The 13,530-nt window shown below is 37.4% G+C and overlaps 1 protein-coding gene across 2 annotated transcripts in view; it reads left to right on the forward strand.

The window, feature by feature from the left end:
* ADCY2 (adenylate cyclase 2) overlaps positions 1–13,530 on the forward strand; it is a 225,060-nt gene that overhangs the window by 98,672 nt on the left and 112,858 nt on the right. For both annotated transcript variants that reach the window (XM_055705834.1, XM_055705833.1), the window contains exon 4: positions 8,274–8,423. In XM_055705834.1, coding sequence (XP_055561809.1) covers positions 8,274–8,423 — 150 coding nt within the window. The remainder of the gene's footprint in view (positions 1–8,273; positions 8,424–13,530) is intronic.

A 13,530-nucleotide genomic window follows, 5' to 3' on the forward strand; every position in this document is an offset into this window, starting at 1 on the left:
GAGTGAATGGTAGGTTCTTGATTCAGACTTAATGAATAGAACAAGTGTGCAAGCATGGAAAATGTCTCTTCCCTGAACAAATACCTCCATTTGTTTCATCATTGCTTTCAGCTAGTTTATGAGTAATAGCCTATTCTATTAACGCTGTGTAGTATTTTAGATGTCTATAATGTATAACCACATGCTGCTATATAGAGGTTGTCACTAATACGGGTATGAATGTGAGGTACTGTGCTAACTTTTGAGGTGTTACTCAAAATATATCCCCACAAAACATGTGACTTAGAAAAAACTGGTTCAGGAGTGTGACCTGACTAATGATATCTTGGGAATTTTGAGGCATGAAGGGGAGAAAATAGCACCTTTTGTGAAAAGATACAATGAGTTGGCGGCAGCAGCATGAAATTTTAGTATTTACTTCATTCCTTCCTGAATGTAAACCAAATTAAGTACTTTCTTTGTCCTGACTTGCTGACTTTTGACAGCATTTGCCTGACAGCAGAAAATTGAACTTTGTTTCCTGTTAGATGCCTTACAGTTAAGAATTAACCCAAATGCTGATTGGTGATCTCAATATAGTTCAAAAAGGCAACCAAAGTCTTAAAAAAAACATTACAAACACATGTGAGCGTGTCATCAGTAGAACCTTTGGCTTGGAGAACATTCTGGAATCAGTTTAATCCAGTTCTGTATGTCATCACTTTCCTTGGTTATACACCAAGGTCATTATTCTCCCTTCAGCTCCATATTATTCTTTGCAAAGTACCGAGCCGAAGACCACTGTTTCCTAGCACAGGCTGCCAAATTATGAAAAATGAACTTGATAAAAGTTTGTCATAGTCATCAGACAGGCAGAACAAATATTTAAGGAATATTTTCTATTAAAAAGCTTATCCAGTTCATTATGAATACTGATAGAGAAAAATATCACCAAAGAACAGATTCTTACATAAATCATAATTTCATTTAGTTAGAGATCATAGAAAATACTATTTCAAAATGTCTAATTTCTGTTGTCTAGCAATTAGGTTAAAACATGTTGTCAACAGTTTGCAATGCAATAGAAAAAATACATTGAGTATATGTTCTTACTGTAATTTATTCATGTACTACTAAACTGTCCATTGATTTTAATTTTGTTATATATTGATAACTCAGAGTATGTAGCATATGTAATATGCAGTGCAGTTACACACAATATAAACTAAAGTGATTGGGGAAGAAAGCTGAATTCATCGTTATGGTTTTGAGGGTAATCTCATTTCCAGTTAGGCATGTCACAAGTTAGTATATTAGTACAGAGCTCGTATGTGATTATCAGTTCATTTATCTGTCTGTCCTGATTTCTCCTGGTATCTTTTGAATCTCTAGATGAATGTCTGTAAAACTTTTGAGAAGGTGAGGTGTTCAGAGATATATCAAGAAATTTCATGAGGGCTGGTAAATCATAATATCAATAATCTTCATTAAGGTTGGTAGATAGTACAGGAGAGAGAGCCTAGTAGTAGTCCTGCTGAGGGAAAGGAGACATCTACTGTTAGACATTTAACCTGGCAGCATATTTCTGGTCTTGTAAGTAAATATAGTAGTATTACAGATTTTAGTCTCTTTTTTAAGAGTGAGGCAGATTAATTTCTTGGAAATGGCTGAGGGTATTACAAAAATTAGACATGTGACTATTTCTGCAGTATATCAAAGACTGATGTATTGCCCCATTATTATTTTTTTTTAAGTAAACTGTTTAAATATTATGGTATTAAATGTCATTTTTCTTATAGCACTGTAGTACTCATTCCTATATCAGATCCTGGAGCTAGAAATGAATCTCTGGGATAACATTTTAGTTTTTAAGATGAGTGAGAGTATCAGTTGTTTACAGGTTCTACTTCCAAAACTCAAGTCAAACCCAAAGTTATTCTTAGTTTTGACTAAATAAATATCTAAATAGATTTGATTTTTTTTTTGTTTGTGTATTTCAACTAATTGTATATTCAAATGTGTTTGAGCAGTTTTAATAGTAAAGAAATAAAATGATCCCAGAGGCACATGTGAACACAAAAAGACCTCTCTGCAGGCAGGAAGGGCAATGCGGTGGCTGGCTGGTCTCTTCTGAACGATGAGAGTATGAGTTCCTCTCTGGCAAAAGAAAATATTTTAGATTCAAAATATGAAGTGTCATTTATTAGAGTCAATGATATTGATTATGTGTATTACACAGAAGTGATCTAAAGGGGCCATAACTCTTAATTCTTCTTTGTAGTATATTTTTCCTGGTTTTGATTCGGGAGCTTACAGTTTATGATCTGTTTTCATCTACACTGGCATACACATAGTCTCTGTCCATGCACAGAGCCAACTAAAATAAATCCAGTCGTTCCACAGAACAGCCTGGAGCTATGACAAACTGCAATCTGTAGTAATGATAAAAAGAAAATCGCATCAGATAACATAGATATTACAGAAAAGGAATATATCGGTGGTGCCCACAATGCTCTGACTGCAAAAAATACAAAGAGGATAAATTAGAAGACAGCGCCACAACTTCCTGGCTTGTAAAATGACATCAATTTCCCTTCCACAAAGGGACTTTTTACTAAGTTTATTTTAGCACTGAAAATATGGTGCAGTTTTTTGATGTCTTGAATAATGAGTAATTCAAATTCTTACTATTTTTTTCATTCTCAGTTATGTTAATAAATCTTAGGTTATTGGGTGTTTTGGGCATTTTCTTATTTTTTTAATTGTGTTGTTTCTTGCAAAATTGCATTTGTTTTTCTACTTATCTTTCTGAAAAACATTTGAGATTCTCCTTGATACAGAAAAAGGGTCTGAGGATACTAGAGCTTCCTGTTTCTTCTCTTCATTTGTAGTGTGTTCTTATTGTAGCCTTCATGAATATTTTAGGATTGAAATACCTTTTACCTTTCAAACTATTAAACATAATGTTGCAGTCATTAAAGAAATTGATTTTTGCTGTTAATTCGTGAGTATTTGTGATACAGCCCTCAAATAAGTCATCTCACTAAGACAAATACAGGAAAAGGCCAGTTGTTACACAGTGTAACTGGAAATGGTGGACCAGGCACCACTTGACCACTAGTTTTAGGCTTGTTTGAGGAGTTGGAAGCAAGTAAGGAAATAAATGGACAAAAGGATAGAAATCCGTAGGAATCCAGCCTTCATTAATTTTGTTACTCCCCCAAACTGCTTGTTTTTGAAACAGTGGTTGCCGTATGGGCAAACTGTCTCCTGTTTTTGATTCTGTCAACTTTGTGAGCTATCACATGGCTATAGGTATTGCTGACACTGAAATGTGTTATACTTTAGTATATACTTTATACTTTGAAGTATATACTTTAGTATGAGTGTTGGAACTCCTCACTTTGGACTTCCCTAAGTCTGGAAATGTGAAAGAAAAAAATTCAGCATCATACAACTGGCCAGAGCTCCATGGGCAAGAGTGTTGCATGGAGTAGATGGAGAGCCTTCTGAACACACGTTCTTAAAATTATGGTATTTGGCATAGTACATGGTGACCATATGAATGGCTGGTTTACATGGTGTCTAATCATTTCCTTTTAAATGCTGCTTTTCAGTTTCTACCCAGTGGTGTTCTTTCCAGCTTAATTTTGTCTGAGTCTAAAACGGTACAGGTTCCAAAGAGGTATAGACTTGTTGCCTAGCTTGGCTAGCCACACCACAAACTATCAAATGAAAGATCAGATGGGGGCAGAAATGATTCATCTTTTCAGAGCTAAAGAATTTGCACCTTGGCAGTGACACAAGAATTCTTTTTTCTCCCATTAATTTCCATGCAGACGTTATAAATTAATAGCCTTTCTTTCCCACCCCTCAGCTTCCATTTCCTCAGCTTTCTTATCCAGAAGCAAAGTAGAATCTAATGATTGACAAAGTTAGTTGTTTGTGTTGGGGGTTTTTTTGGTAATAATTCTGTTCATGCAAGAATTGAAGGAAGGATCTGTACAATATCAAAGAAGAAAAAAATGTGACAAAATAACTTATAAACTGGAGGCTTTCCATGTAGGGAAACTCTGCAGAGAACTGATTTTTATATTCAGTATTTGAACAGCAGTTACTAAGATATTTAAAAAAATCTTTATGCTTCAGTTCAGAATCAGCAGCCTATAATTCTTCTATTTTTATATAGCAAGGTACTTCCTTGTATACCTATACTTTGTAAGCAGCTTTCATCAGTTGAACTTATATATAATAATTCTTTTTGAGCAACGCAGTGAACTTCAGTAGTCTCTGGAGAAATTAGTCATAGTTACTTAACTTTGTCTTCATTTGCTTTTAAATACAGCCTATTTTGGTAGTTAAGCACTAGACATCAGATTATATTCACCGATACTGAAAAATATGTGTGCTTGAATGTAAAAATACAGTCTAGAACATGCCCCATTGCCTGGAAGTGCATACAGTTTTCTGTAGGTTGAAAGAGATGGAAGAGAAATCGGGCATGATAATGTTCCTTAAGTGATTAGAGGTGCAAGCTGGTACTTGGAGTACCTAGAGATACTTCCCGGTGGTATCGTAGTGTTCCTTGCATTAATTTTTGACTCATACTTAGATCACCTTCTGTAGGAATTAAATTTATTAATTGATTAAGCAGAAACTTCACCACAGTGTGCACTTAATGGATATATCTAAAGGGGTGCAGATGGCCCAGGAGATAGCCTTACCTCTCCACTGAATATACAGAGAGATTAGAACTTCTGCTGTGTGACTCAGTGTTTCTGTATGGTGAATTGAGTGGGAGCTTACTAGAATTTATGTATATTGTAGGGTGGGCTTTTTTCATACAGTGCCTGTTTGTAAATGAGATGAGCCAGTTCATCCAACACTGTCTTTGAGGTCACCGTGGTCTTTTTCAGCTGTTGAGTTACCATCATTAGTGACACCCTTTTCCAGAGAGCAGGCTTGTCCTCCTTGACAGAAGCCCTAACCATGTGTGTATTCTATTCAGGTGCCCTTTAATTCCTTTATAGAAGTTCTCGGTTGCGGTTTTACCTGCACAGTTGTTAGGAGCTCTCGCAGCAAGATGCAGTGTTTCTGACCAGAAGATCCACCACATCTCTTATTATGCAACATTCACCTCGAGTTGAGAGGAGGAGGAAAAGAGAAAGAGCTGCAGAGTCCTCGCCTAGAGAAATGACAAGGTAGAAGACTGGTCTGACTCAGGATTGCATTCCAAGTGCATCAGTACAGGTGGGATTCACAGCGTGAGGTCTTCTTAGAGCAGGTGCCTGAAGAGGATGAACTTTTTGCACAGTTGCATACTGACAAGAGTATTTGCTTGGGAAGCGGGAAGCTCAGTTAATTTTTTGGAGATGAGGAAACTGTGAACCTGTTCCTTCAGGAAGAGCGCCTATGAGACTTTAAAGCAAACCTGGGATGGAGCTCGTCATATGTTGAAGCTGAAGCACAATGCAGAAGAAAATGCAAGACTTAGGAGAAGAGAGATACTCAGCAAGAATCTATATGTTAGTTATTTTATTTAGCAATGTTAAGTGCATTTTTCATTGAACTGTTTCACTCAACGACTCTTCAGTGATAAGTACAGAAATATTCACTCAAGCCAGACTACATAAGGCAAAAAACCAGCTGGTCTTAGTTAGAAACCAGTTCATCCATTTCATGGAAATTTTTTTCTACATTAATACCGTAGTGACACATTTCTGAATGAAATCCATGCTAGCCACGAAGAATTAATGACATTTTGAACACAGTTTCTATCTACATATTCACTTACAGACTTGTGTGTTACATCTACACTAAGTAGGGCAATGGCTGAGATATCTGAGTTGTTTTGAACAGCCTAATTCATGTACTGGAATCCAGCACAGAGCTTCATGTGGGCTGAATTACCCCATTGAGAATCTGAAAAGCCTGGTTAATTAGCCTCCTTGCCTGTCAGTCACTTGTTTCTATCTATTTTCTCGCTTCGGCTAGTTCAGTCATAAAACTGAAATCTGTTTTTCTTTGGCTATGAAGATGATACTCATAATTTACTCCTTCATGTACCCACCACAGTATTTTATTTTTGTTTTATTTTGATTGGTTATATCCCTGAAGTTTTGCTTTAAATAGTCTATAACTTTATGAAGCTGGACAATGCATTTGGTAAGTTTGTGTGTGGCTTTTCAACAGTGATCTCTACACAGAGATTATGAAAGCACACTGTTGATTTCTGTTCAGTTCAGTGATCATTTGGTTGCTAAAACTTCCCACTGCATATCTGAGAATATTCCATGCCCAGCAATCTTTATTTTCAGGCATTTGTTCTCATTTCATAATTTCATGTCAAGACCCAGCAATGATTGCCATCTGGAACACCCTACCCATGCACTATAATCTGTCACACAGGATCTTCACTCATCCATGTCTCCTAAGAGTACTGTAACATTGCTCACATCAAAGCAGAATCAAGCAGTTGTGATTAAAAACAAATACTAATATTTTGAGTTCAAATGCTTTACTGTACACCGTCATCTCTTATGGTTTCTTAAAGTATTATCTATTGTGAAGTGTTTTATTTAAACTGTTTCTTATCCCTCTACTTCGTAACAGAGGTTCATTGGAGAAAGTGAAATATGTAGATTTTTCTCCTCATTTTTACATTTATGAATTTTAGAAAATTTTAAGAAAGATGTTGTTTTAAAAAAACATTATAATGCCATGATCTTCAAGTCTCAGGGAAAAAAGGAAAAGTTTAACCAAATTGAAAACATCAGACCTTTTTGTGGCAAGGGTGCATAAGGTCCTGCTTTTAGCTTTTTGGAACCATGAGAGGTGAGATGTCAGACATGTCACAAATAAAGGAACATGTATTGCCTGTAATGATGTTATAATTTGTAATTTAAAAGCATTTTTTTAAAACCTTCATTTTAAAGTGTGTATTTATAAAAGGAGCATTAAAAGTCCGTGTATGTTTTGTGAATAAAATGTATTCCTCAAGGAGATCGATTTCTGTTAATAGGACGATTTATCTCTTTTCCCTGAGATACTGTAGTGTACTGTTGGACTTTTTTTCTGACATCTCTGGCTCTTTCACTACTAGTAAATCACAAAAGATTGCCCAATACATAGGTACATCCAAACCAACCAATGCATGACCACTGGGGAAATCTATCATAAACCTCATTATTAGATTAACTGTGGAGAATTAATTAAATTTTAGCCTCCTTTCTTCCTCCTTCCTTTCCAGACCATGAGTACTCTGACATCACGTAGCACTTGTAATCCAGGTTATATGATACACTAGGGCCTTACAGATGGAGACCTGCTCTCACCAGATTGCAGCTGTATCTCAACTTAAGTTCCCTTTCGATATTATCTTTTTTTTATTGAATTAAGAATTGGTTTCATTACTCTGCTGTGTGAGCTAGGATGACTAAATGCTCCTCTTTTTTTTTCAGCAATAAACTGGAGACAGTTGAAAGTACTAGCATTGCCACACACTGCCTTTTCGAAGTTCAAGCACAGGAGAGGCCTGCCTCTGTCCTCTCTTTACTCTCTGAAATGTTCCAGACATTTACTAAGCAAACCTGGATTATTTAAGGGAACTTTTTCTCGTGTTCATGTGTTGTTGTGTACACAGAGCCTAAATTGGACCTTAAATCTTATAGATGAAGTTTTGTGTTTCAGGCATATGTAATTTTTTATTAGTAGTGAAAAGTATATTTAGTAGAGGGATGTCAGATCTCACTACTGAAAACATTGCTTACTATCACCAAGGTTGATATTTCTAGCTGAGTGACAGATAGTGGGTCAGGCTGAGGTAAAATGAAGGTCAGGCTGTTGATGTAGGTGAAACTTCTCACCCCTTAATTGTATGGCACTGCAAAAGAAAATGTCTTGCCAAAAGAACATGGCAATAACATGGTTTCCAATGTTGTTATTAGGAGCTATAGCTATTGTTTTACATCAATAGATTATAATCCCACCTAACTAATACTCAGCAGTAGACAGAGAACTTGCGCTGAATTTCTTTTCAAGAAACTATATGCCTTATTGAGTAGGCAAACATGTTGTTCGTTATCATTCTTATTTAATCCTAAATTAAAATGGTATTGTTGCTTTGGATTTTACCACTAATAATGAAAGCTTTTTGAAAGGTGAACATTTGCTAGAGACCAAACAAAAGCAAAATATATAACTGCATCAATTTTTCATTGCAGGTTAGGATTACGTTCTGTTAATTTAGTTATATAAATTCCTTAACACTTTTTTTTTTTTTTTTTTTAACCTAGATATTGGCAAATGTAATCATTTTTATCTGTGGAAACTTGGCAGGAGCGTACCACAAACACCTCATGGAACTTGCGCTGCAGCAGACTTATCAAGACACATGCAACTGCATCAAATCCCGTATCAAGTTAGAATTTGAGAAGAGGCAACAGGTAAAGTAAGACCCATGTCTGGATCTGTTTTGCTGTTTTCACACTATCCCCCCATTCATCACTGTATAATCCAGTATGCTAATGCAAGAACACTTAAAGAATTACTTAACAAAATGAGTTCCTTAATGAAATACACAAAGTCTTTTGAACAAGGCTGTGCTCAGTTTCCATCTGAATATATTAAGCTATTACAATGATTTGTGTTGTCAATTACATGTTTTCTATAATTTCTTCTGTGAAAATATTTTATGATAAACAAAGTTGAAAATGCTTTATGGATTCTGTTTGCACACTGTCTCTTTTGTTGTCTACATTGAATGAGCTGTGAGATGTACGTGTGCGCTTTGGGAACTTCAGTTCTTCCTGCCCAAGACTGATACTGCAAAATCACTGTGAGAAGGTATTACCGCACTGTGTTTGTAACTGCAATACTGACGAATCATGTGATATAGTTCTAGGGGTCAGGTATGTTAACAGGAGCTAGGGGAATTGCATAATGAGACTATCTGTCATTTATTGTAGCAGCTGAATAAAAGGCTTCTCTGATTGCTTTATATAGTTCTTTTTCTCTTTGCAAGTTCTGTACAGTGCCTATCATCCTGACAGATAGGTGCTTCATTTAAGAGAATTTGAAATACAAATTAGTTCATCAAGTAGTAAAGAAGATAGGTCTGTTTTGCTTTGAAGGTCACCAGACTCAAACTTCTGTGAACTGTTAAGGGTCGGATAATAGAGCCTTCACTGACATGTTTCTGTTGTCAGAAAAAGTGCAGAGGTACACCTTGTATGTCCCAGCTGACCTTAACTGTCCTGTCTGTCTCACAAATACCTGTAGTCATTTTCAATGAAGGTTTTCAAGATCCATCACCAACGCTTTTTTTGCAGAAAAAGCAAATGGAGAGTCCATACCAGGACTTTTAACAGGTCATGTGTGTTCAGAGAGCTAGCCTTAATCTGCTGGGCATTTGGGTTGCATACTGGCTGAAGTTGCTGCAAAAAATTTAAGGTAGTCTTAAGGAGAACATTTCACAGTAAAGGTAGGCTTTGATGATTAGATACAAAATCTGCATAATGCGCTATTGCAGGAGAGGTTGTGTGAGAGCAGTCATTTGTAAGTTTCCTCCTCTGCCTCCATGAGCTATGTGCAGTGAATCAGTAGGCTTTCTAACTGATAGTACACAATGCACATTTTACTATCTGTTGAGAATATGGGTGAGAATATCTCCAGATTTGTTCCAGTGAGACAGCTTGTGAATGCAGAGTAACCAATGCCAGGTTTCTGGGAGCAGTACCACTCCAGACTGGGCAGTTCCTGTGATGTGGGGCTGACGTTACTGCTTCCAGGCTCATGATGACTTTGTGGAATTTGGTTAACACTGTTGCCTGTGCTTAGGCCTCGGCTGCCAGAAGGATATATGCAGACCGTAATCAAAAAGCATAATTCATAGCAGCCATCAAGGTCTCCCTAATTCAGGAGACACCTGAGCTCTTAGTTTCCTGAGCACAGTTGTAAGGGTTTCTACTGTTGGTTGCTTTTTCCTACAGGCATAGGAAATGCATTGGTGTATCTGCAAGAAGCAGAAGCAGGAAGGTGTGTTACTGAACACTGTTGGGGGGTAAGGATGCTGCTTGTAGAAGGCAGTAGTTAGAACAGGCATAGCGCTAGCTGGTGATTTCTGTAAATGAGTATTATTTGCTAAACACTACTAATTTCTATGGAGAGAAATAAGGAAATAGTTTTGGTTTTCTGGCATTTTCTGAAGGTCTTGCAGAAATGGTAGAGAACCCCACAATGGAGAGAAGCAAAAATATCTGGAATTCTGTGCCAGATGCTTCCTCTTTGTGCTTTGTAGGAGTTGTGTTTCTAATACGCTGGACCCCGGCAAGACAGAAAGCAGCAACAGCTATCTTTCATTGATAAATTGTGTAGTTGTTATAGAAAAATGAAAGACATTGTACATAATTTGTTATATATTTGTGTTTTGATAGAAGTAAATATATCACATTAGTTAAGACATCTACACAGCTTTAAGTAGTTTATTGCAGATCTGGATTAATAACAGATCAATGTCTCATGAAATGGAAGTGAATTATTCTATGAACGTTAATGATTTTTTATCCCCAATGAACCATTAACTCATCAGATCTTCTTATATAGATTTCTTTAGCCTTTATCCTCTCAACCCCATAATATGTCCTTTATCTCATGTCACAGTTTTTCCAGCCAAAAAGATGAAGTGCACCTCCTTATGACCATACTTATGAATGCTAGGTATTTAAATGTGAGAAGGTAAATGAGGATTAATTTGATAAGTTTTTGGTTTTTTTTCCCAAGCGTTAACATACTTCTTTGCAGACTTTAGTTCAGAGGTGGATGTGCTGTAGTCTGTCATGTAATACTGCTTGTTTTGCCAAGAATGTAAAAAGTCAATCATATTGCAGACTATTTTTGGAGGAATAGGATCCATTGAAATGGTAGGAGCAGGTGCATTTTAAAAAACATCGAGTTTGATCAAAGCCTTTATTAGCCTGTGAAAGGCTGTAGCATGACCCTTGGTTCTACATCTTTTTAACAAGAAAAATTTAATTTACTTGAGTGAGAAGTAACACAAGCTACTTTTATACAGATGCAAAACATATCTTCTAAATGCTTAGAGCTCCATATCAAATTTGCAATTTTTTTTCCAGATCATGGACATCGTGTCTTTTATAATGGTTTTTGAAAGTTGTACAATTTATATTCCAAATTGTTCCATGGATTTCCTCTTACTTTGTTTGAGAGTAGGCTTATACAACTGTAGACAACTATCGCTTTTCAGCTGGGGTTTTTTTGTGTGTCTTTGAAGAGCCTTTTTGAGAATACCATTTTGATTGTATCAATAAATAGGTATATTGAATTATCACTCAACGTTTATGCCAGAGCACTCAAGAGAAATACCAAAATAATTGTTTTCAAGTGACACCAGTGTACATTAGTATCTGGTGTGATAGGGGTGTGCATATAAATACTGAGGTACAAGTTAGATGCACTGTAGCCACACCACTCTGTATTTCTGTAAGGTACAGCAAAGGCTGGCTGCTCCCCAAGGGATGGGAAGCCATGGTTGATGAGACATCCCAGCAGGGCAGGGACTCACCAGCCAGGATCCTGTCCCGCAGCATGGGGCGAGCTGGGAAAACCTGGTTGCTGGCAGCCAGCATTGAGCAAGAATCCAGAGCACCAGCCAAGTTCGGGGTGGTGAGGCCGGTCTGAGGCCAAGCCAGGAGGTCAACCCACAGCTCAGGGTCAGCCCCAGCAGTTACCAGGCGGGTCCGAGGTGAAGCTGGGAAGTCAGTCCAGAGGCCAGGATCAATAGGGTCCACAGCCAGCTCCTACAGCAGAGCTCCGGAGGGGGCTGAGCTGAAATGGGGCTCCTGGGCCATGGTGGGAGCTTGAGGGTGGAGTTGGTTAGAGGCAGCAAGGCCAGTCAGTGCCCCCAGGGCCTTTACAATTTCATAGTAGTCATACTTGGTCTTGGCTTGGGTTTGCACTATATAATGTGTATTTGCCTGCAGGTGTAGATGGCTAGATGTTCGTGTATATCATGAACCACACCTTTATGTACTGTGGTTTCATAGGGCTGTGTTGGGAAACACTGCACACTCTGCGTTTTATTCCCATTAGTGTACTTCGTTATGAGAGTCACTTTTAAACTTCTGTGGTGAAAGGCAGTATTTTCAGTGCCCACTTTGGTGTTTCTCACACAGCTTTTCTATCTTTTCAGTGTATATAAAAGAGAACCATGAAACTATTCTGACCTCTATTAATTTGCAGCCTTATTTCAAGGTACATATTTAAAATAGCCTCTCATAACGTTATTTGTCTCACTGATACAGCCTGGCTGACAGTTTGTAGGGATGACTCACTAACACTGAGTGCAAGATCTTAACGCTGACAAGCAGTTAGCATAATTACTCTTCTCTCTCTTTTCTGGTGCTTTGCATCACGAGACATGGGAATATACACTGAGAACTTCTTACAACATTGCAGGGGGGTGTTTGTAAGGTGTCGGTGTTCAGTGGGTTCTCTAAAATGCTGTCTTTGAAAAGGAGGCAGTATAATGACAGTTTCAGAAACAACACTAAGGTAGCAGATGAAAATGAATGAGGTTTCAAATCATTGAGTGGGATTTTAATTTTTTCACCAAAACATGGTGAAGCAATACCATTCATTACAGGAACTGAAATATTTCAAAATTGTTTTTTAAATTATATCTGAAACATAGAAGCCTCATGCATTTCTAAAATCTAAGGCTGTTAGTAAAGAACAGAAACATTTGAAATATATTATTTGGAACTATATGTAGATTCCTGTAAATTAAATTAATAAATTTTAAAATGTACGCTACTAATATGTTCATGAACATCGAATATTTTTCTAAGGCCTTCCTCATTTCCTTTTTTTCCCCCACATAGCTTTAAGGCTAGTAAACTGGAAAAACAAATCCTGGTTTTGGTCTTTTAAATTTTCAAATCCATTTTCTACTCCAGGCATGTTTGTAAATATGCACATGGGTGAGATGCCAATCCTTTCTATTGATCTACATGTCATTACCAGAATTAAAGCCTGTTCTGAGGAAGAATTAAAGTGCCAATTGTGCACGGTAGACTGTGGGGAAGATGGACAGAGTATGCAAATAGAAACTGGAAGGAGTCTACCAAAGGGCTTCTGGGGTAATTAGTGGACTGGAGCTCATACAGTGATGAGACTTAGGGAGCTTGGGATGTTTAGCCTGCAGAAGAAAAGGCTTTGGGGGGGGACAACTAACATCTACTTACTGCCTGAAGGAGCTTACAGAGAAGATGTGCTAAGATTTTTTAAAAAGGCATACAGTTAAAGGATGAGAGCCAATAGGCACAAGCTGCGACAGGACAAATCCTGGGTGGAAGGACATAAACAATTCTTTCCCAAGAGAGGGGTTAAGCACTGGGAGAGGCTGCCTGGAAAGGTGATGGAATCTGTGTGCAGGAGATTTTCTAGACTCAACTGCGCAAATTGTTGCGCCTCAACTCTTATTGTGGGCAAAAGCTCTATAAATATAGAGTTTAGAATCTATTGTTAGTCTAA

This window comes from Falco cherrug, chromosome 3 (assembly GCF_023634085.1).
Source record: "Falco cherrug isolate bFalChe1 chromosome 3, bFalChe1.pri, whole genome shotgun sequence".
In the NCBI taxonomy this organism is placed as follows: Eukaryota; Metazoa; Chordata; class Aves; order Falconiformes; family Falconidae; genus Falco; species Falco cherrug.